Genomic DNA, 22,207 nt, shown 5'->3' on the forward strand with positions numbered 1-22,207 from the left:
GAGAACAATGTCACTGAGAAGTTAAGTGGAGTCAAGAACTCATGATAATGTCCTTGTTAGAACTGTTATTGTCTTTCATTAGTGTGACTGACAAAAGCAAAGCACTGATCCATCACGCTGTCGTGTTAAACTCTCATGAGTGTGCTTGGCAGCGTTTGCCCTGGACCAGAGAGCTCCACTGCTCACTATGTCCCTGACATGATACAGAGTCATACATCAGTGATCAGGAGCATACAGTTTCACATTAATCTTCTGCTACATCCAAACAGTTCATTATCTTAATAAATAGCCACCATAGGGCTGATAAATCACCCTTTATACAGACATGACACTTACCACAAATCATACACACACACACACACACACACAAAGAGCATACTTTAAGAGGGCTGTAGGCCACCAGTGTTGTCGTCTCACTGATGTTGCATGCCTCTGTTACCACTGTGATGGTAACAACAGTGTGTCCCTGTGAAAGAGCCTCCATACGGATCCCTCCACAGAATTCAGCACCTGGAGACAAAGATCCTGAGAGAGAGAGAGAGAGAGAGAGAGAGAGAGAGAGAGAGAGAGAGAGAGAGAGAGAGAGAGAGAGAGAGAGAGAGAGAGAGAGAGAGAGAGAGAGAGAGAGAGAGAGAGAGAGAGAGAGAGAGAGAGAGAGAGAGAGAGAGAGAGAGAGAGAGAGAGAGAGAGAGAGAGAGAGAGAGAGAGAAATTAAGAAACAGACAGGAAATATTTGTGTGATGTTCTTACTGGTTTAAATCTGTTAGATAAATTCATAGATTACAGAAAACCACAACATGTGCACATGTTGCCATAACATATATTTCATTTCATTTAATAAAATATTGAATTTAATAGATTGAATCCAACACATTTTAAAGTGATAACAGGAAATAATTATTTTAAAATGAATCAAAAATAATGTTGGTTTGATTTTTTAGATTGGATGTAACATCTCAGGGAGCTAATTTTAATCAGTATATAGCCTTAAATATCCCAGTTGGCAAATTGTTTTTGTTATATATAATTTTCTGAATGAAAATGGATTTAAAAAAAACAAACATTTTAAAACATAATGAGATACAAGTTTTATTAATTTGTTAATTTTGATAATATTTGTATTAATTGAAAGCTGAAATATAATATAAATATTACTGCAGGATATAAATATATACATCAAATATTTAGACTATATGAAATACAATAAGATTAGGTTGAAGTACAACATTTTTAAAAAATTAAAACTGAAAAAAATATAAATTAAATCTACAGTAAATTGAAACTATTTACAATTTTTTACGATTGTTTACACACTAAAATTAAAATTTCCACACAATTAGCAAAATTTTGCTCCAATGAGCAAAACACCTCCACAGATTTGCACAACATTACACACAATGTCTGCTTCACCATTTTTGCAAAACATTACACACAGTGATTTGTAAAACTCTACACACATTTTCACACCTTAGACACAGATAAGGATTGTGAGGTTACTTCCTTGTAATTACAAAGCACCGGATTGCCAATTACCACACTAATGAACGAATTGGATAAACACATCTACCAGGTGTGGAAGCACACATTTGCTAATTTGAAAACGCAGCACTCAGGTGTGCTATAAAAGGCAGCAGGTGAGTTCACCTGTCTTCAACAAAAATGGAAGGAGTTAGAAGAAGAAGAAGAGTGAGAATGAGAGGGGGAGCTCAAAGAGGAGATGAAGGCGGTAGAGGAAGAGGCGAAGGAGGTAGAGGAAGAGGCATAGGTAGAGGAGAAGAAGGTAGAGGAAGAGGAGAAGGAGGTAGAGGAAGAGGCATAGGTAGAGGAGAAGAAGGTAGAGGAATAGGAGAAGGAGGTAGAGGAAGAGGAGAAGGAGGTAGAGGAAGAGGTATAGGTAGAGGAGAAGGAGGAAGAGGCATAGGTAGAGGAGAAGGAGGTAGAGGAAGACACCTAGGTAGAGGAAGAGGTAGAGAAGGACTTGAAGAGGTGATAGAACCTGAACAAAGAAGACGAGGACCAAATTTGACTCGAGAAATCCGTGCAACACTTATTGACCATGTTATCAACCATGGACTGACACTGATGGAAGCTGGACAAAGAGTTCAACCAAATCTCAGCAGAAATACTGTTCCGTCAGTAATTCGGACATTTCATCGAGAAAACAGGTAAGCTAACCACACAGTATACATTGAAACTGAAGCTTGTATAATCAATATTGTTTACTGTGACATTTGACAGTAGGCTGCATATATATATATATTTATTTATTTTTATCTTTTTTTTTTTTACATAGGATTGAGGGTCGAGGACACCAAGGTGGAAGGGGCCCCATGTTTAGTCGTGCACAAGAGGCCGCCATTGTGAACATGGTTTTGGCCAATAATTGTATCAGGCTACGAGAAATCCAAGCCAATATCATCAATGATGACAATATTTTCAATAACATCCAACGAGTCTCTCTGTCAACATTAGGTCGAATCCTTAAGAAAAATCAAATATACATGAAGCAACTGTATCGGGTACCATTTGACAGAAATTCAGAGAGAGTGAAACATCTGCGCAATGAGTATGTGGAGGTATGCATTGTTCATCTGACTATGGTGTGGTATCATGCACTGCTCATAATGTTCTGTCACAAAAAAATACTGTGCTATAGATATTGAATAGCATCCTATTTTCTTTAATGTGTTTCAGAGAGTCTTGCAAATGGATGCTGCTGAAATTCAACATGAATTTATATATGTGGATGAGGCTGGATTTAACCTTGCAAAAACAAGAAGAAGAGGGAGAAATGTAATTGGGCACAGGGCAATCACCAATGTGCCAGGGCAGCGAGGGGGTAACATCACCCTTTGCGCTGCTATCACACAAAATGGGGTCCTCCACCACCATGCAAATCTGGGACCCTATAATGCAAATCTGATACTTGCATTTCTTGACCGATTGCATGAGATTGTCACAGCATTACACCAAGTGGACCAGATGCAGTACATTGTCGTTTGGGACAATGTCTCATTTCATCAGGATGCTCTGGTCCAGAACTGGTTCCATGATCACCCTGATTTTGAAGTTTTATACCTTCCCCCATACTCCCCCTTCCTGAATCCTATAGAAGAATTTTTTTCAGCGTGGCGGTGGAAGGTATATGACCTGCGGCCCTATGACCGTTTGCCCCTCATTCAGGCCATTGAACAGGCATGTGATCTTATTAAAGCAGCTTCAGTGCAGGGGTGGATTCGTCACACAAGGCGATTCTTCCAACGGTGCCTTGCCAATGAAGACATAGACAAGATGTGGATGAAATCTTATGGCCTGATCAAGCCAGACGGAGAGACAGATAGTTACAGTTTTCTTGTTGCTTTTACAGTAGTTTTCTTTCATTTCTGTTTACTTTTACTTTACTTTTCTTCAGAGTTGAAGTGTATGTACTGTAATTCATGCAGTAATTTTTATTTGTCTATAGATTTTATTTGTTTACAGTAATTGATATCATTGTTGGTTGATTACTGTAACTGATTATGGTAAGAAATACTGTAAGTATTGAAATAAATACTTGAAATATTCAGTCTGCAGCATCAAGTGTTGTGGAGTGCTTGGCAAGGTTATAGTAGGCCTACAGTATTTGTCTACATTCTCCTACCATCTCAAAACAAATCATGAAAAATGTTGTGAGTTTCTCACTATTTTTTGTCACCTAAATTATCTCTTACATACAGTAAGAATGTCTGGCCAAAAATCTTTTTTTTTTTTTTTTTTTTACAAATGTGTTTTTTATTTATCACAGCAGTGTGAAACTGGCTGCAATAGTGTATGATCATTGATGACTGTGTTGGTTAAATGAAAACAAATAGCATTTTCACAAATATGTGTATATGTTTTGACAGAAGTGTGTCATTTTGCAAACAATCTAGGAATTTTGCTAATTGATTGTGGTCTTTGGATAATTGTGATTTATATTTTGACAAAAAGAACTCCGTTTTCAAAATTGCGTGTAAACAATTGAAGAAAAATGTAAGTATATAAATACTTCTAAAGTAACACTGTTTTACATACATTTATTATAGACAGCTCACAAATTAATTATTCATTTATACAGTGTAGTGGAAATAGTTGCTCCAACTATGCCAATGATTAAAAGCAAATGTCTAAGAACAACAAAATACTATTCAGATTAAATCTAAACTGTGATGTTGGTGGCAATTGTTATTCTTATGGTAATCACTGTTGTGAATATAAGACAAAATTTTACTCTAAGAATGTTTGGCTTGATTCACATCAAGTTCACAAGTACTGGCTTCACGTGCTGGACAGCTGTGCAAGTTATCGGTACATAAATCCTCTGTCAAACACAAACACGCATATACTCCATCAACTTGATGTTTACGGGCTAATGTACTAACCGGATTACACGGAGAGAGCGCATATTGATTTTCCCAGTACTTTAAATTAAACCAAGAGAAATTAACTAATTAATCCTATTTTAATTTGTGCGTGCAGTGGAGAGGAAATCCCACGTGAGGGGGGAGGGGGGTAAAGCGAGAAAGTAAGCAGTGAGGGGGTCTCTGTGTGTGACTGGGAGTAGATCACTTATTCCTCATGTTCAATATGCCCCGAAGTAAACAATTACAGCAGGAGGGTGAATGAAAGGGCCATCAGAGAAAGAGGGTATTGAAGGAATCAGTGGAGTGTGAATGGATGAACTATGCACAATTGTAGAGATGGAGAGGGGGTGAAGATGCTGCACCTGACATGTGTGTAAAGATGCCGGAAGGTTCAGTGTGGACGTGTAGAGAGAGCTGAGAGCAGTCGGTGACAGCCACAAGATTTCTGTCCTCCAGTAGAGTCTCTCCACATTGAGGATTTTGTGTGTTGGAGAAGTTTGCCTGAGAATTTGTAATGGTGCTCTTGTGAGTGTTTGAATATGTATCGAAGACATGTGTCTGAGAGCAATTGCTTGATGGGTCCTGAATGCCCCAAAGAGCCATGGGAATATCTATACTGTCCCCCACGCGACAATAGGCCCTCTGAGGAATCAACTGCAACCGGCCAGGCCTTAAAACCATCACCTGTACACACATGATGAGAAACATCAGACACAGAAGTTTATATATGTATATATGTTTATATATGTTTGTGTGAAATGTTACCTTCCCGACTCCTTTATGTAGGGTGTTTTTAGAATCTGAAACTTGAATTTTAGCCTGGCCCCTCCTCTTTCCTGCTAGAACCACTCCTTTTACTGTAACTGTGGCAAATCCACTATCAGACACTTCCCATTTCACAGAGCCACTTCCTCCCTTCACCTGAAAACACAGTCAGTTATAGTAAACACAGTCATTATGCTCCATAGATAACAATATTGAATTGTAACGCCACCTGAATATTGTGCTGATACAGCTTATTGTGGGGTTGCCATGGAAACACAATCACAGAAGGCTGCAGGGTAAGAGGGTTGTAGATTTCAACTTCCTGTCGTACTCGGATTGGTGGGATGACAGGCCACTCTTCACCATTCTGTTGTTATTTAAATAAAATAATTATTTTTACAGTATAAATGGGTGTATTAAACATATAAACTATATACAGTAGTTGCTTTTATATTTTAGAAACTTACAAAGAAACCATCATATTTTTGGGTCCGTGGCAACAAAAGGTTTGAAACCGCTTGGAATAACACATGAAAGTTATTTTAAAGGGGGGTGAAACACTCAGTTTCAGTCAATCTCATGTCAATCTTGAGTACCTATAGAGTAGTATTGCATCCTTCATATCTCCGAAAAGTCTTTAGATTTATTATATTTATAAAAGAAATATGGGCTGTACAGAGTCTTTCCGGAAAAAAAAGAGCACCTGGAGGTGTATCGAGTGGGCGGAGCTAAAGAATGACGAGCGCACAAAGTGGTGACGCTATCGATCTCAGCTAATAGATATATGATCCAGAATCATTCGGAGACTGAAATAAATTGAACAGGAGAAACAGCAACAGCAGGACGTCCGCCTCTGAGGTATGTACTTTATTTAGTGGCCTGTCAACATTTGTGTGTTTACTCTCAGTTTATGAGGATATGATTTGGTTTATGGACTATTGTATGCAACTAAACCTTAGCAGTAGCAAGCAAAACGGTTTTGCACGTCAGACTAGTGTAACGTTATACATAGAACAACAATGGAGTAACCGTTAGCGCATTTGAATGACGAAGCACGCGATCGTGTCGTTTACTGATGTTTACTCACGCGACGATAGCCAACAGCACAGACATTTGAAGCAGTTTTACTCACCGACCGTGAACCTTTATCGCTGGGACCGCTCCGTCAAAAACACACTTCTTTGGTATGATTTGCTGAAGTCCTGTGACAGCAGTGACCGTGGAGATCCGCAATTTTGTGAAGATTCCTGTCATTTCTGCGTTTAAATCGGTTCAAATGCAGCGTTGCCTTCCCGGAATGCTGTGCTGAAGTGTTGAAGTCGCTTGATGTCACCCATAGGAATAAAGTGGAGTGCGGCGCGGACTATAACGACATAAGTGTTCATGGACGAGTGGATGAGAGAGTGTTTACGGGCGTGCATTTCCTCTCTCGCTTTAGTCACGCGCGCGTACACCCATCCCGGGAGAAGAGCCCATACGGCCCATACAAGGACCTTCCGCTCCATCGACGTCAAGCCGACCCATACTCGAAAAAAACTCTCCAAAACTTGTCAGAAACCGGAAGTGTATTTTTGACACAGAAATACTCCATCAAAGGTCCAACATTAGTTTTTGAAACTTTGTCTATGTTTAGGATGGGAATTCAAGTCTTTAGCAGTGTAAAAAGCTCAGTATGCATGAAACAGCATTTCACCCCCCCTTTAAGTAACTACTGTTACAATAATATAACAAACCATGTCACAGACACAAACTCTAGGTAAATATCACTTTAAGAAGGCTGGGGAACTTTATGTAGCTGATACTCATCAGCTCAATAGTCAGCCAAACCACAAAAAAACACTACAGCGTTCGCAGTGAAGGTCTGACAGGAAAATGTACGCCTGCCTAAAGGATGATTTCCCATGGAGGTAGTTTGGAGGGATTTTCCTTCTTTTTTGTCCCATTAATCTAATGGATGATCCTTATAAGTAAGCGGGCATCGACAGGAAGTTGCAGACTGAAACTAATGAGCAATGTTTCCCCCGAAGCTCATCTTCCAGAACCATAACGCCTGCATGACGATCGGATAAAACTGCCCCCCTCTAAGACATGTTTCATCATCTGCCACCACAGTGCCTCCTGCAGATGGAACACGCTGTCTTTTCCTTTTTAAACAATGGGTTTCCTAACACACCACATGCCTCTCTTTACACTTCACACTGTGTGTGTCCTCATTTCCTGCTCTCTCTCTTTTAATGCCCCCTCAGGTAGGGCTCCCCTCTAGATCTACAAACAGCTTGTGCCATATACTCCAATAAGACAGAACTGCACTTTTGTGAAATAACCCAGACTAAACCCCTCAAACTGAGCAATGAACTGAACAAAATCCCAGAAGTAGGATATTTGACATACTGATGACATTGGTATTGTCTAATTAAACCCATGGGCCAACAGGGAAAAATAAGCAGCACAAAAATAATAGTTTCAGTAAAACCATTTTTTACAGTTCTGATGTCTATGTGAAAGTATATAACCATCCATGTACACATTCAGGTTGCTCACCGATAAAAGTTTGCTAAGATTTATCCTCTTTAGTTGTGGTTGCTTGATCAGAAAAGTTTTGCAGAACATCCCACAGGAATGAACTGGAGTTGCACGTGAAAAAACAAGACTTGTATCCTGTATCATAAAATTGTGTTGTAAAATTGTGTTTAATCCTATAAAAACACAAAATAATTCTACACACACACTTTAGTTCAAAAGTTTGGGGTCAGGTAAATGTTTTTTTTTGTGTTATACTACAGGGCTTTTCAATGCTTGATTCTGATTAGTTGATTAATTTTCTGTGCAATTATTTTTCTGTACACGGCTACAAGCACTGTTACAGTAGTTCCAGGCAGGTCTTATGCATTACAGTTCGTATATACACTCATCTAAAGGATTATTAGGAACACCTGTTCAATTTCTCATTAATGCAATTAACTAATCAACTGATCACATGGCAGTTACTTCAATGCATTTAGGGGTGTGGTCCTGGTCAAGATAATCTCCTGAATTCCAAACTGAATGTCAGAATGGGAAACAATGATTTAAGCAATTTTGAGCGTAGCATGGTTGTTGGTGCCAGACGGGCCGGTCTAAGTATTTCACAATCTGCTCAGTTACTGGGATTTTCACGCAGAACCATTACTAGGGTTTACAAAGAATGGTGTGAAAAGGGAAAAGCATACAGTATGTGGCAGTCCTGTGGGTGAAAATGCCTTGTTGATGCTAGAGGTCAGAGGAGAATGGGCCGACTGATTCAAGCTGATAGAAGAGCAACTTTGACTGAAATAACGTCTCGGTACAACCGAGATATGCAGCAAAGCATTTGTGAAGCCACAACACGCACAACCTTGAAGCGGATGGGCTACAACAGCAGAAGACCCAACCAGGTACCACTCATCTCCACTACAAATAGGAAAAAGAGGCTTCAATTTGCACAAGCTTACAAAATTCGACAGCTGAAAACTGGAAAAATGTTGCCTGGTCTGTTGAGTCTCGATTTCTGTTGAGACAGTGGCGGTGGTGTAATGGTGTGGGGGATGTTTTCTTGGCACACTTTAGGCCCCTTAGTGCCAATTGGGCATCGTTTAAATGCCACGGCCTACCTGAGCATTGTTTCTGACCATGTCCATCCCTTTATGACCACCAAATACCCAACCTCTGATGGCTACTTCCAGTAGGATAATGCACCATGTTACAAAGCTTGAATCATTTCAAATTGGTTTCTTGAACATGACAATGAGTTCACTGTACTAAAATGTCCCCCACAGTCACCAGATCGCAACCCAATTGAGCATCTTTGGGATGTCGTGGAACAGGAGCTTCGTGCCCTGTTTGTGCATCCCACAAATCTCCATCAACTGCAAGATGCTATCCTCTCAATATGGGCCAACATTTCTAAAGAATGCTTTCAGCACATTGTTGAATCAATGCCACGTAGAATTAAGGCAGTTCTGAAGGAGAAAGGGGGTCAAACACAGTATTAGTATGGTGTTCCCAATAATCCTTTAGGTGAGTGTATATATCAATATCAGATCGGTATCGGCATCAGCCCTCAAACAATCCTTATCGGTCAGGCTTGTAGTGGACAGCACATTCCAGGTCCCAGTTTATGGCCGGGCCCCTCTTTGCCCATAACAGTGGACAAAGGTTTGCTACAGTTTGATTGGATCTTGTTGAACTAGCACAAACAAAATGTCAAAAGCCATGATGCTTGGAACACAGCCAGACACCTCTTTGAGGGCAAGAAGACCTCTGGTACCAAGCCCAGGAAGGACAGGACTTCTCATTGGTCCACATGCAGTTTCTGCCCTTCCCCCACCTAGAGACTGATCCCTAATGTCCTGGTTTGTGACAGCCATAATAGGGCTGACAATTGTGTCTTCCTTGTGCTGATAATACAAAAGAGGCTGTACACGTTAAAAAACTCCCCAATCTTTCAGATCAGCTGAACAACTCTACCCCCTTTACATTCATTCTAAATGACTGGACAGCCTCCTGTGTGGAGTTCTCTCATACAGTCAAGATAAAAGACCTTCACTAGTGTCCCAAACTAAGAGGGAGGAAGGTGGTCATCTGATGTACTCAAAACCACACCTTAATTTACGTGTGATCCAAAAATCACAACGTCAGCCCAATCGCTACCATACTTATGGGTCCTGCACACTGTGCGATTTTTCAAAATCCTTTGCGAATGTCCCTTGTCAGACTGTACAAACATGATCGCCACTGTAAGATCTCAGTTGACATTAATGTCAGACTGCACGATAGTGAAGGCGCGCTAAAAACGGACGCGCGCAAGAAAACTCTTTCATCAATGAATGACGCGTTCAGTGACAGTGAGCTGCATTACACGTGGGACTGAAATGCTGGCTACAAAGAAATCTCTATTACTCGTTTTGGTCGAGATATTTGACTGTCGTCGTAGGAGAAGTCACACTGCGGGATTGTGTGCCAAATCTTCTGACACTGCCAGAATTTCGTCTGAGGTAAAATTTGATCGCAGCGCTCATTAATCGGCTGCCAGTGAACATGTCAAACTAACGACCAAAGACGTCAGATTTTAGCCTAGGATCTGAGGAATCTTTTAGGATTTGCTGAATTTGTCCCAGACGGCCTAATCGTGGCCAAAATCGCACAGTGTGCACCCGGCTTTAGTGTCCTTTGGTGGACAAAAGTAAAAATCACTACAGGCTCTACTGGGAACCCACTTTCAAATGCATGCACTTCCAAAGCATAAGGAATTAATTGCTAGAACTGATATGGAAAAAAACTGACAGCATCATTACTGTTCACATCACTGTGTACATAAGCACTGAGGAAGCCTATGATATGGTGTGTGTGTTTTGTTTCTGACACACACTACAAGCAGTAGACCTATCACGACAACAGACAGCAAAAAAAGGTTTTTGATCTTGGATGCATGTAAACCTATTGTAGGAGACCTCCAAAACAAAATTAGAATACTAGATACCTTTTAAATAGCATATTATAGGCACTTTAACATTTTCCATAATTGACATCATCAAAAAAGGAAGAAAAAAAGGAAGAACAAGCTGAAGATAATTTTAAAGATTACAAAAACAAACGATTTCGTTCGCTGGAATAATGTGTGCGAGTATGTTACCTCAGAGATGGTGCTATAAAGTGAGGCCTGTATTAAAGTCTTTCCTTTCATGATGGTCTGCAGGAGATGGCGGGATGGATCAGACGAAGACTCGAGTGTCACTAACCCCCCAGCCTCCTCCACAACAATCACCACATTCTGCACAGGGATAAAGTTCAGACGTTATGCTCCTGTCAAGAGATGCAGTGGAGCAAACAGTGCAGAAACTATGAAACACAACCTGTGACAGGTGAACCACGTGGCCCTTGCTGTCATGGATACGGATAGTAAGATAATACTGCCGCCCTGTCTCCAAAACCCATCTGTCCTCTTCCTCCTCAATACTCAATGCTGAAACACAGACAATATGCAAATAACCATAAACTCTCATACAGGTGTGCGGCTTAAGATATTTAATATGGTTAACTCACTCATATAGCTGGGCTTCACCACATATACAGAAGTTCGAGGGAGTTGGGACATTATTTCAGGGGGCAGATCTGAGTCACAATTGAGTTTAGAAACATAACAACATACTCATATGCCCTACAACATAACGTTTCAATGAAAAACGACAGTTGTGTCGGATACTGTTGTGTGCAACTGTTAGTGTCGCATGACCCGGCTTGAGGGCGGTGATGGTCGCGGTTTCCCGCTCAACACAGATGATGTCATGATGGTACATTCTGCCCCTGCATCCATCCACAACAAGTCCATATCCCTCCTCAGAGAAACTGACCTCTACAAACAGACAGGAGAGTAAGTAATTATATGCAGGTGTAAAAAGTTTTACACACCTATCTTGACATATGCAACGATGTGTTCATACGATGGAATATAATTGGTCTAGAAGTGTGAAGCCATGTGTTTAGGGTGTTAAAGTGTTAACTTGCAGTTTTAAAGCAATATTGTCATAAGCATATTAAGCCACTGGCATATTGGTAATCTGGGGGTGCGTGTTTATGTGAAGAGGTGTTGAGGACACTTGTCAAATGAGATTCTTGCGTTCAGATGGCTTTAAAAGAAAGCTCAACACAGTCCAGCGCTTAACCAGCGATTGAATAATAAACATCATGCATACATTTTTAACATTTCTCTGTCAGTGAGTCATGAACTTTAATATCAAGTCTTACAAAGGACAATATTGTTTCTGAATCAGTATGTCATGATAAAAAGACCACCATTGCTGGTTTTGGATGCTGATATGCATGTGTCCCTATGTCAGAGAGAGATGGATTACTTTTTAATGACCAGCAAGCTGCCCTTGGTCAATTGGTTTCTCCAAATTCATCAGCATTTTTTGTTAGTGAACAACATGGCTATGATCAGGATTCAAGGGTTAAATTGGGAGTTGTTATGTGGGGGCTCTGTAGTTCCCTTTCAGTCGGTCACGTTCGACGTACGTCGGACTTAGACCGACGAATTGTGATCCCAATTCGTCAGTCTAAGTCCGACGTACGTCGAACGTGACCGACTGAAAGGGAACGAGGGTTACATATGTAACCGAGACGTTTCAATGGCCCATGACCAAGTAAACACTGTAATAAATAAATCATGTAATATTTTTGTATAAATACTGGAATGCAGACACAATACACAGACCAAACTGTCATATTACATGTTAGAAAAAAATACATAAAAGTAATAATTCTTGTGCTGCGTGTGCTTATAAGCTGGTGTCGGGTTATATGAGAATGTGCTGTCTTGTCTCTATGTTTCTTTTACAGTTTATACCGCAACAGAATATACGTGTCTTTATAGAATTCTTAAAATATGTATTTTTTTCCTGAGGCAAATCAAACAATTTTAATTTTAACCCCTTAAGCCCGAAGTGTCCCGTCCGTGGTACACCCAACGGAAAAAAAATCATAATCAAATTACTAAACAACCCCTGAATGTAAGAATAGAATAACAAACCTCAAATAAAGATTGAAATGGTCATGAATCAGCGTATTAATTCATGATTCAGATCGCATGTCAAAATGCCAAACTGTTGAAATCACGTGATATTGGCGATCCGAATCATAAATCAATACGCTGATTCATGACCGTTTGAATCTTTATTTGAGGTTTGAAAACAAACGCGGAAGAGAAGACAATGCTGAATAAAGTTGTAGTTTTTGTTATTTTTGGACCAAAATGTATTTTCGATGCTTCAAGAGATTCTAATTAACTAACTGATGTCACATATGGACTACTTTCTGGACATGGACAGTATAGTGTGCATATACTTATATATGCTGTCGGACTAAATATTAAAATATCATAAAATATTTTCTGAAGATGAACGGAGCTCTTACGGGTGTGGAACAACATTAGGGTGAGTCATTAATTACATAAATTAAATTTTTGGATAAACTAACCCTTTAACCCCTGGTTATAATGGTCCGCCAGCTAATCCAGCATCAAAACCGCAAAAAATGGATTTTATTCATACCAGTCTCTCCTTCTTGCTCTGTTTTCCACAGACTGTATCTGATTGTGGATCCCTGTAGCAGGTATGTATCCCCCACTGGATTCAAGTGTAGTCTGTCTATCACAAACACAGTCACACTGGCTGCTTCTACATGCTGGACCCAGTCGCACACACACACACAAAGAATTTGATTAAAAATACAGTTAAATAGTAATAGTGGAAGCATTACCATTTAAAATAACTTTCTATTTTAATGTATTTTATGATCAAAGCTGAATTTTTAGCATAATTTCTCTATTTTTCACTGTCACATTTGGTGCTCGAGAAATTTTTGATGAATAGAAAATTCAAAAGAACAGAATTTATTTGAAATATATATTTTTAACTATATTTTAAACTTCTTTACTGTCACTATCGATCCTTGCTATGTAAACGTTACACATTCTTTTCACCAATTTTTACAATATGACCTGTGCAGTCTCATTACTCAATATTATTTTGCGATGCCTAAATTAATTTTTTGAACCACAGTATTCAAAACTATTTGTTTAATTTCTAGTATGTTTTATATTTTTACTTTTAAGAATATAGTATAGAATTTTAATATTGGCCATTAAAGGGGTTACCAGCAATAAATTATTTTTTTTGGATTGCTTAAGCACAATTTTCAAAACAGTGCCCGTGTTTTCAAAACACTACACACAATTAGCACAACCACACACCCAATCAGCAAAACACTACAGATCCTTTGCATAATTAAAAACTCTTGTAAAAAAAATATAATTAAAAAATATAAAATAAAAAATATAAAATAGGGTACAGTCCGTAAAAATAGGGCATAAGTCAAATGTACAATATGAAGGAATTTTCCATTTTTTTTTTTTTTTTTTTGAATTACACATTGCATTAGTTTGTGTTTTACTGTAAGGGTTACGTAACAGAAATTTCCATAAAATTACTGGATAATGTACTGGCAGAAAATTACCAGTATAATTTCCGTTTTTATTTTTACAGTGTAAGCTTACGGTTACAAAAAAATTAATAAAATGTTTTAAAAAAACATTGTCTCGTCGCCTAGCTGGATCTGGCCAGAGATTTTCATCAACAGCGCAGGTGATGTTATCATTAGCAAGACACCCTGGAAAGAAACGACTTGAATGACGAATCCATCCTTGCATTGCTACTACCTCCATCTATCTGGTCATAGGCCTCCTCCTTGTCCTCCTCCTCGGTCTCCTCCTCGTCTTACTCTTTCTCCAACTCTTTCAAGACGGACGAACTAACCAGCTGCTTTTATAGTGCTTATACACCTGATCGGTGTGTCTACAATTAAGCAAACAACTGTTTGCACACCTGATGACTGTGTTGAACCAATTGGTTGGACGGTGCGGTAATTTGACAGTCAGTGCTTTGGGAAGGAAGTTGCACACAAGGAAGTGACTTCATGATAGATTTTTGTGTATAATGTATGTTAAGTGTGTTTATTGTTTTGCAAGTCACTGTGTGTAGAGTTTTGCAACAAGTGTGAGGTTGACAATGTGCTTATAGTTGTGCAAATATGGGCTGATGTTTTGCTTCTTGAGAGTAAGGTTTTGCTAATAGTGTACTACTTTTAATTTTAGTGTGTAAGCAATCCAAAAAAAAACTGTAAAAGTAATTATTGGCTTATGTGAATCTGCCATCATTTTAAAATGTAATATTAAATCATTCTGTCTATGTGCTTTCTTACCTTTTGTTCAGAGTGTAGAAAAGACACTTTTATAAGTGCTGAGCCACTGTGAATCCCGTACAGAAGGACACTCTCACCTCTGTGACCAACATCTTCTAGAGACCGGATATGAGGTGGGGGAACGTACCCGGCATCGTGGTAGCGCACAAACCTATGTTAATCACAGAAAACAAGATGCGATGTTGATGTGTTTTCCCCATCTCGCTCCCTCTCTCTTCACATAAAGACCCCTGTTCACCTCACTGCTTGTATTTCATCAGACTCCCTTGCCAGTCTCCAATTAAATTTCAAGCCAGCCAGACAGCTAAAAGTATTTCCTGTGGATCAGGCCAAGAACAAAGCACAGTCATAACCTTCTCAATCTCAATGAAACACATCTTCACAGTGCCTAAATGAAATCCACGAAATGAAAAGTACCTTCAGAGTCAAACGCCTGGACAGATAACTGCAGTGGAGGGTCATCAGTAAAAAGCTGTCGAGCAGTCGTGATGATCTTAATCTTTTCAATCCGATCAATGATGACGTCACAGCGCAAATTGTGACCCGTCACTAAAATAATAATGGGTGAAGTCACATTTTTGAACCCTTCATGTCGTTCAGGATGCCAAACATAACTAAAATTACTCTCATGTTGTCCCAAACCTGTATGAATGTCTTTCTTCTGTGGAATATAGAAGATATTTTGAAGTTGATTATTTGATGTTGGTAACCAAACCAATTTTGGTTGCCATTGACTTCTATTGTGTTTTTGTTCATACAAAGTTCTGTCATGAAACTAGATGGTGCAAACTAATAGGTCCTTAACGCAATCTGCTTGCAATCACATCATTCTATAGGGCACAGCTGATTGGTTCCTGCTGCATCAGTAGCCAATGAGCTTACTACTTAACCTTCCAATGCTAGTCAACAGTTGCAGTGCGCTTTCAGAAACCCTTCACCTTCCCCAGCTCCACACCTGTATAGATCTGCTATGGGTAATTCATGTATGCTATTTTGTACAGCAGAAGCATGTCTTACTCACAGCAGCGTGTTGTGTATGTATCGCCAGTAGCAAGCCCTGTACTTGCTCTGCAGCAGCAACAGCAGCACCTTAGCATATCTATTCCACCAAGACCAAACATATCGACATTGTCATATCCATTACCATGCCAAACACTTTTGTCATGACATAAATACAATTGAAATCAATGGGGACCAAAACTGTTTGGTTACCAAAATTCTTCAACAATATCTTATTTTATGTTTCACAGAAGAAAAACTCTTACAGACTTGGAACGACATGAGGGTAAATAAATAATGACAGATTTAATATTTGGATGGACTATCCTTTTAATAGACTGAGAACAATTGTAATGAGATTTAAATGGTGCGTACTCTGCATTTTAATTCAATCAGTCAGTGAGACAAAGAGTGAGCAGGCTGACTGCATTCAGCAGTTATTTGTCAATTAAAATGACGGTTAATTTCAAATGAAAAATGGTTTTATGATTCATATATTTCAATTGAATTGTTTGTGAAAAAATAACCTATTCTGCTGTAATGTCCTTCTGTAGAAAGAAAATGCATGTCTATTTATTACTGTCCCCTCCTCCTGCTCACCAGGGTCTTGTGCCTGGACCACGGTACGGATAGGGACAGCCTGGGGGGAGGACAGAGCTGACACCAAGCACTGCTGACTGCAGGAAGACACGGGCAACAGAGCCGGAGGGCTGAGTGCAGAGAGTGGATACACCCTGACAGTCTCAGGCTTAGAGGACACCCTAAAGTCAGACAGACAGCAATAGAGTTAGACACATGACTAAAGTAAGGCAAGTAAAACATTATATTGCCTATATTATTCTCTTAATACTTACTTTTATGGAAATAATTCAGGCATGTGTTTCTTTTCAAACACATTTTAAAAATGTCATGATTAGAATATGAAACTCAAAGGCTACAAAACAGTTTAAGTTAAAAAAGTATGTATCAATCAATTATTTTAGATCAACAGAATATAATCATTATTACATAAAAAAAATAATAATTATATATATATATGATATGAAAAAATTAAGAGACCACTGCAAAATTATCAGTTGATGTCATCCTATGGTTGTTGAGTGACATTCGAATGAGTTGGTGGTCATTCCAGTCAATAGATAGTCATTTTCGCCAAGTCTGTAGACTTGTTGTCCCCAATTTCTGCTGCTTGACCTTGTTCTTATGAACTGCCGTCTTTGAAATTTTAAGGATGTGGAAGCAACCCGACACTCACTGTATCCCTCTGCCAGTAAAGCCAGAATTGAACCCTTCTTTTCCTCTTGGAATTAAAAGTAATTAACAGTACAGGCACTGTTTTTGCCATCCATCTGGTCCTACTGCAAGAGGATAGTGATGACCACAGAAGTGTTTTTTTTAATACTTTTTTTTCTTTTTAAATAAGATTTGGTTCAGGTGATCACCTAATCAGCACCTCATTCAGTAGAATGAGGTGTGCCTGTGTTGGAATTCAACAGACATTGGAATGGAATGGCTTCCATTCTTGTAGAGATGCTGATTTAAGAAAAAATTGCAGTGGTCTCTTATTTTTTTTCCAGAGCTGAATATACAACTAGTCTTAGTGCTGTTAACTCTGGAAAAGGGGACTTCACGATAAAGAATGACTTTGATAATTACTCTAGGCAATTAAGGTAAAAATATTCAGATTTTTACTTTTAAAAAGTTAGTTTATGGTAAAAAAAGAAAAAAATCCCTTAATTACTATTTTAACTGTATTTCTGATTAAATAAATGCAGACTTGGTGAGCATAAGATACTTATTTGAAAAACATTTAAAAATCAAACATCGCAAAATTTTGATTGGTAGTGTACATAATCATCATTTTGATCAAATTAAGAGGTAATAAAATTACATTTGTGTTAAGAACATTATAGTGATCCTTCCTCATTTCACATTAAAAAAATAAAATAAACAGGTAAAGCTGTGGGACGTTTTGTCTCAGTTTCTTTGAGGCATTCAAAGTCCAATCTAACTTAAAGGGGTGGTTCTGTGGTGTTTTTCTAGGCTTGGTTGTGTTTATGTGGTGCAGTATAACATCCCTGCGTCCCAATTTGCATACTATCCATACTAAATAGTATTCGAAAATAGAATTAATATGTCCCAAATCGTAGTATATTGAAAAGAGTATTCCAAAGATACCCGGATGGTTTAGTCGTGCGCTTGGGGTGAAAAATAACTTTGTTTCGATTGCATGTCTGCAACACTCTAGCCTACTGCAACAGCTCTCTCTTCCTTAATGACTGTGACAGCTCTCTCTTCCTTGCCCACTTTTTTTGCATGTTCGCGGGTGGGCAGTGTTTATGTTAATATCAAGGGTTTATGATGTCACCAACCCGGAAAAGCTTGTTGTATTCCAAACTGGCCGTTTTTGTAGGCAATAAACGGCCATAACTTTAAAAGACAATATCTCTGTTTGCATTGAACTTTCAGCACTGTAACTCTGCAGATACTGTTTATGCTCAAGCAGCAACATTATACACACTAACTAAAGTTAAAAAAGTGAAATCGCATGCAACCACCCCTTTAAGTTATTTTGATATCTGTATACACATTTTAATATCTACTAACTGTAAATTGTACTTTGAATTGTCTTGATGAGACTACATTTATCTTTATATTTCCATTTATAAATGGACAGGCCAGAGTGACCCATTATTGATGCCCTCCTCAGTCAATCACTCTTTCACTTTATCTCTCGATCTATATTCACACTATATCATCACACAGAAACAGCAAACTTTAACTAATTTTAAGTTTTTAACATTCTTCTTGTGCAGCTTTGCAAACACTGTTAGGCCTATCATTCAGGAAATGCATAGTCTACTAACGTTACTGATTTGCAGGGAAGTGCAGGTTAAGTTACTGTCTACGTTATATAACCTTAGGCAAACCAAACTTCACCCTGGAGATGATGTCATATCATAAAAAGATTGTTTGAATTTTGTTATTCAGCAAGGAGAAACGAACTGACTAAATTAATTCAGACATGACAGCTCGTAATGAGACAGAATGGCATGTTAAGCTGAGTATGCTCTACGGCCCCTGTCACTCACCATTTGTAGCATCCTCTCTGTGCTGTCAGTGAGATGTTCACAGGCACATGAACGCTGAGAGGTAACAGCAGCTTGGGAACGTTCAGTTTAGTCGACTTACTTTGTGTAATCAATGAGCTCATTAGCAAAATCGCCCAAACTGCTCTTTCCATCATAGGCATGTTGAAACTGCAGCTCTAAAATCAACTACAATACACAACTGAATAGGCTACTGCTGGTGGCTAAACAGTTATTTTGACATTATTTTCGATGCAAAGATACGAGCAGAAACTGCAAACTAGTTAATCTCATTTGTAACTTAAGATCTAAATTAAGAGTTATGCCAGGCGCTGGTAAACAGCACTAGCCGTTAAAATGACGCTAGTTGTGGTTGATTTTTGAAACAGTGTAACATACGTAGGCTCTGTTTGATCGTAATCCTCGTGCTCTGTTTTTACATAACGCTCAAAACGATGTGACCTGTCTACAATTTTCAAAGTAGAATAAGGGGTTTTATTTTCAAAGGAAATAAAAATAATAATAATGGAGATGCAGGTTTAAAATCTAAATTTGTAAGTCCATTAAAAACTTCTACTAAAGCAGTAGTACTGTACTGGGATTTAGTTAACGTTACCCCAGGCAAGTAGCCTAACTATCGCCGTATTATTATGTTTTTTTTTCTTCGGCTTCGCTCCGTTGTGTTCAAGTTCAAGTAAACCAGATATGCGCAGATTTCGCGCATACAATGTTTTTATCATGATGATGACTCACGCTAAATCTGCGCAAATTTGGTTACACTTCACCAACAAAGTGAGTAATTAACCCGCAAGAAAACCTGCCACCGTTGATTTCCCCCCGCATTTGGCGGGATTATAAAGATTTTTTATTTTATTTATCATAACCGTCCGCTAAGTCATTTAACGCAAATGTAAGACTGTAAAAAATGTAAATTTAAAACAAATAAAAATGTGCCAATGCATGCATAGGCTAGGCTACTCATAAAATAAATGGTCACTTTGAGAGAAAAAAAAGACTATTCAAAGTAAATAAATAAATAAATAAATAAATAAAAATGCGCCGATGCAGGTTACTCATACAATTAATTGTCACTTTGAGAAAAAATAAATATATATATTTTACACGAAGGATCCTGTCCGAAGGATATAGCTTACCGACCGCGGATTTATAGACAGAAATAAATCTAAATTTCTCCCTACGAATGATCTTTACTGCCTGTCACACAAGTCATTAATATAAATTAGCGAAACAACAAACATATTTTCGTTGGTGATAGGCCTACAAATTTATAATAAATTTAAAAATAAAGGCTTTATCGACATACCAGCTATGTCATTAGAAAGCGAACTTCTATTCGTTAGTTGACCCATTTAAGATGAATTAGCCTACTAAAACATTTGAAACCCTATTATGGTGTTAAGTGTTAAATATAAATATAGGATAGGCTAGTATGCCTACATTATGGAATTTATAGGCTACAATACAACAAGTAAGGAATAATTGATGACAGGCCGTGGAATTATTCGAAAAATAATGCACACCCGAGGTGGCGTGCGCGTGCATGACGCGAAGCAGTTTATATTTGCATTATGACACCTATACCCTAAAGCAAGAACGTTTAATGCACGCAAACAACACCTTGGTCTTGTCAGTTGTAACGGTCCCCTGATGTTTAAAACTGTTCATGACATGTTGATGTGCCTTTAAAGATATGGCCTCTCACGTAGGCTACCGTGCCACAGTCACACAATAATACTCAAACACAGACACAGTCAAGTATAGATATATACTTTATTAATTCTCTCTGGTAAAATAAAATTACAAAATAATTTCAACCTCAAACGGCACCTCCCTTATCTATAATTAATATTAATAAAATCGTTATTTATACAGCAATCATAATTTCCATGACGTATGAGAAGAATGCTATCTTATAATTATAATAAATATGAGCTATAACTGCGTTAGTAATTATTAATGGTAAAAAACTGAGCGATACAAAGCTAAGTTTCAGTAATGGCATACTGTACAATATTCCAAGCGGATGTAATTCAGTATTCCGGCCACAGGATGTCACTATTAGTCAGTTTTCAAAATGGTCTCTCCATTGAAATGGGGTCAGAAGTCTCTTATTCCAACACCATTATAATAGAAGCAATTCCACTAAGAAAATGACTATAATCACTCATTCTACAGTTATTTCCGTGTGAGCAGCTGTTCCACCTTGATGGGGTGGTTTATATAATGTATCGACTGGCTTCAGCGCCGCTCTTCGAAATAATGCTTTGCTCAAATGGCTCTTAGTCTCTTGCAGACTGTAAAAAGTGCTGTCCAGAGATCTATGATGATTCGCCATCATAGGATTCCCGGGAGCTGATTATTTATACACTCTCTAATCCCAACCACCCCGATCCCTTGTTTTGCAACACACACCTCAGTTTGTTTCAGAGTCAACTATAGACAAAGCACTTTGGTAGCAAAGACGGAATTAGAGAAAGTGTGTGTATGAGTGTCCATGCATGTTAACATGTCTGAGTCAGTGTCTTCTAAAATGGATACATTCATGGTAACAGTAAAGTACGTCCTTCTTTTGGACTACATGAAATATGGCAGTTTCGTCATAGGGTTTTTGTGCAAATGTTAGCGTCTCCTCCATTGTGATATATTCTGTGGCGTTAAGCTGCGTAATGCTCGTAGATACAGTGCATCGTATGTGTATGCGTGTATATGGTTATGTCATCGAGTCTCTTCGTTGCGACTAATCATCCATCTCTCCGCCCTGGAGAGAACATCTCGCGCCAGTGCTCTCAGCAGCTGGAGCTGCTAGTGTGGGGACTGTCCTCGGTGAGCTGAGCCGGGCCGGAGCCGGAGCCGGAGGGGGGGTTGGCTAGAGGCAGGCTGGCAGCGGTGGGTGAGAGCGCAGAGGGCACAGTAGGGCTCAGGACCTTGGCATCACGCTCACGCAGCAGTTGAATCAGAGCGGCATGCTGGGCGCTGAGCGTGGCCGACAAATGAGCGGGCAGAGCGTTAAAGCCGGCCGTCAGCTGCTCCACCCGCTGCTCCAGACTTAACATCTGCCTCTCCAGATCCTCACTGCGGTCATTCAGCTCAGACATCAGTTCATACATGACGCTCTGCATCTGCGTGGAGAGAGAATGACAGTGCAGTTAGACAAAACACTGTGGTAAAGTAAAGTGA

At 39.0% G+C, this 22,207-nt stretch overlaps 2 protein-coding genes and 1 long non-coding RNA gene across 3 annotated transcripts in view; 1 reads left to right on the top strand and 2 right to left on the bottom strand.

Moving 5' to 3' along the window:
- LOC137083741 (nuclear pore membrane glycoprotein 210-like) overlaps window positions 1-19,233 on the bottom strand; it is a 36,803-nt gene extending 17,570 nt beyond the window's left edge. Inside the window, exons 1-14 of the mRNA XM_067449686.1 lie at window positions 19,013-19,233; window positions 16,521-16,681; window positions 15,339-15,470; window positions 15,160-15,238; window positions 14,922-15,072; window positions 13,214-13,346; window positions 11,368-11,517; window positions 11,208-11,276; window positions 11,018-11,127; window positions 10,798-10,935; window positions 5,377-5,514; window positions 5,148-5,303; window positions 4,745-5,066; window positions 380-525 (exon numbers count right to left, since the gene is read on the bottom strand). Coding sequence (XP_067305787.1) covers window positions 380-525; window positions 4,745-5,066; window positions 5,148-5,303; window positions 5,377-5,514; window positions 10,798-10,935; window positions 11,018-11,127; window positions 11,208-11,276; window positions 11,368-11,517; window positions 13,214-13,346; window positions 14,922-15,072; window positions 15,160-15,238; window positions 15,339-15,470; window positions 16,521-16,681; window positions 19,013-19,173 — 2,046 coding nt within the window. The 5' untranslated portion in view covers window positions 19,174-19,233. The remainder of the gene's footprint in view (window positions 1-379; window positions 526-4,744; window positions 5,067-5,147; window positions 5,304-5,376; window positions 5,515-10,797; window positions 10,936-11,017; window positions 11,128-11,207; window positions 11,277-11,367; window positions 11,518-13,213; window positions 13,347-14,921; window positions 15,073-15,159; window positions 15,239-15,338; window positions 15,471-16,520; window positions 16,682-19,012) is intronic.
- On the top strand, window positions 1,818-2,964 carry LOC137083742 (uncharacterized). The gene is made up of 4 exons (XR_010906586.1): window positions 1,818-1,888; window positions 1,928-2,165; window positions 2,294-2,576; window positions 2,695-2,964. It is a non-coding gene; the product is annotated as an uncharacterized lncRNA (long non-coding RNA).
- Window positions 19,234-20,786: 1,553 nt separating the features above from the next.
- The window catches only part of kcnn3 (potassium intermediate/small conductance calcium-activated channel, subfamily N, member 3), a 114,707-nt gene continuing 113,286 nt past the window's right edge, over window positions 20,787-22,207 (bottom strand). The window contains exon 10 of the mRNA XM_067448764.1: window positions 20,787-22,149. Within this exon, the coding sequence (XP_067304865.1) occupies window positions 21,817-22,149 (333 nt within the window). The 3' untranslated portion in view covers window positions 20,787-21,816. The remainder of the gene's footprint in view (window positions 22,150-22,207) is intronic.

Source organism: Pseudorasbora parva, chromosome 7 (genome assembly GCF_024679245.1).
Source record: "Pseudorasbora parva isolate DD20220531a chromosome 7, ASM2467924v1, whole genome shotgun sequence".
Lineage (NCBI taxonomy): Eukaryota > Metazoa > Chordata > Actinopteri > Cypriniformes > Gobionidae > Pseudorasbora > Pseudorasbora parva.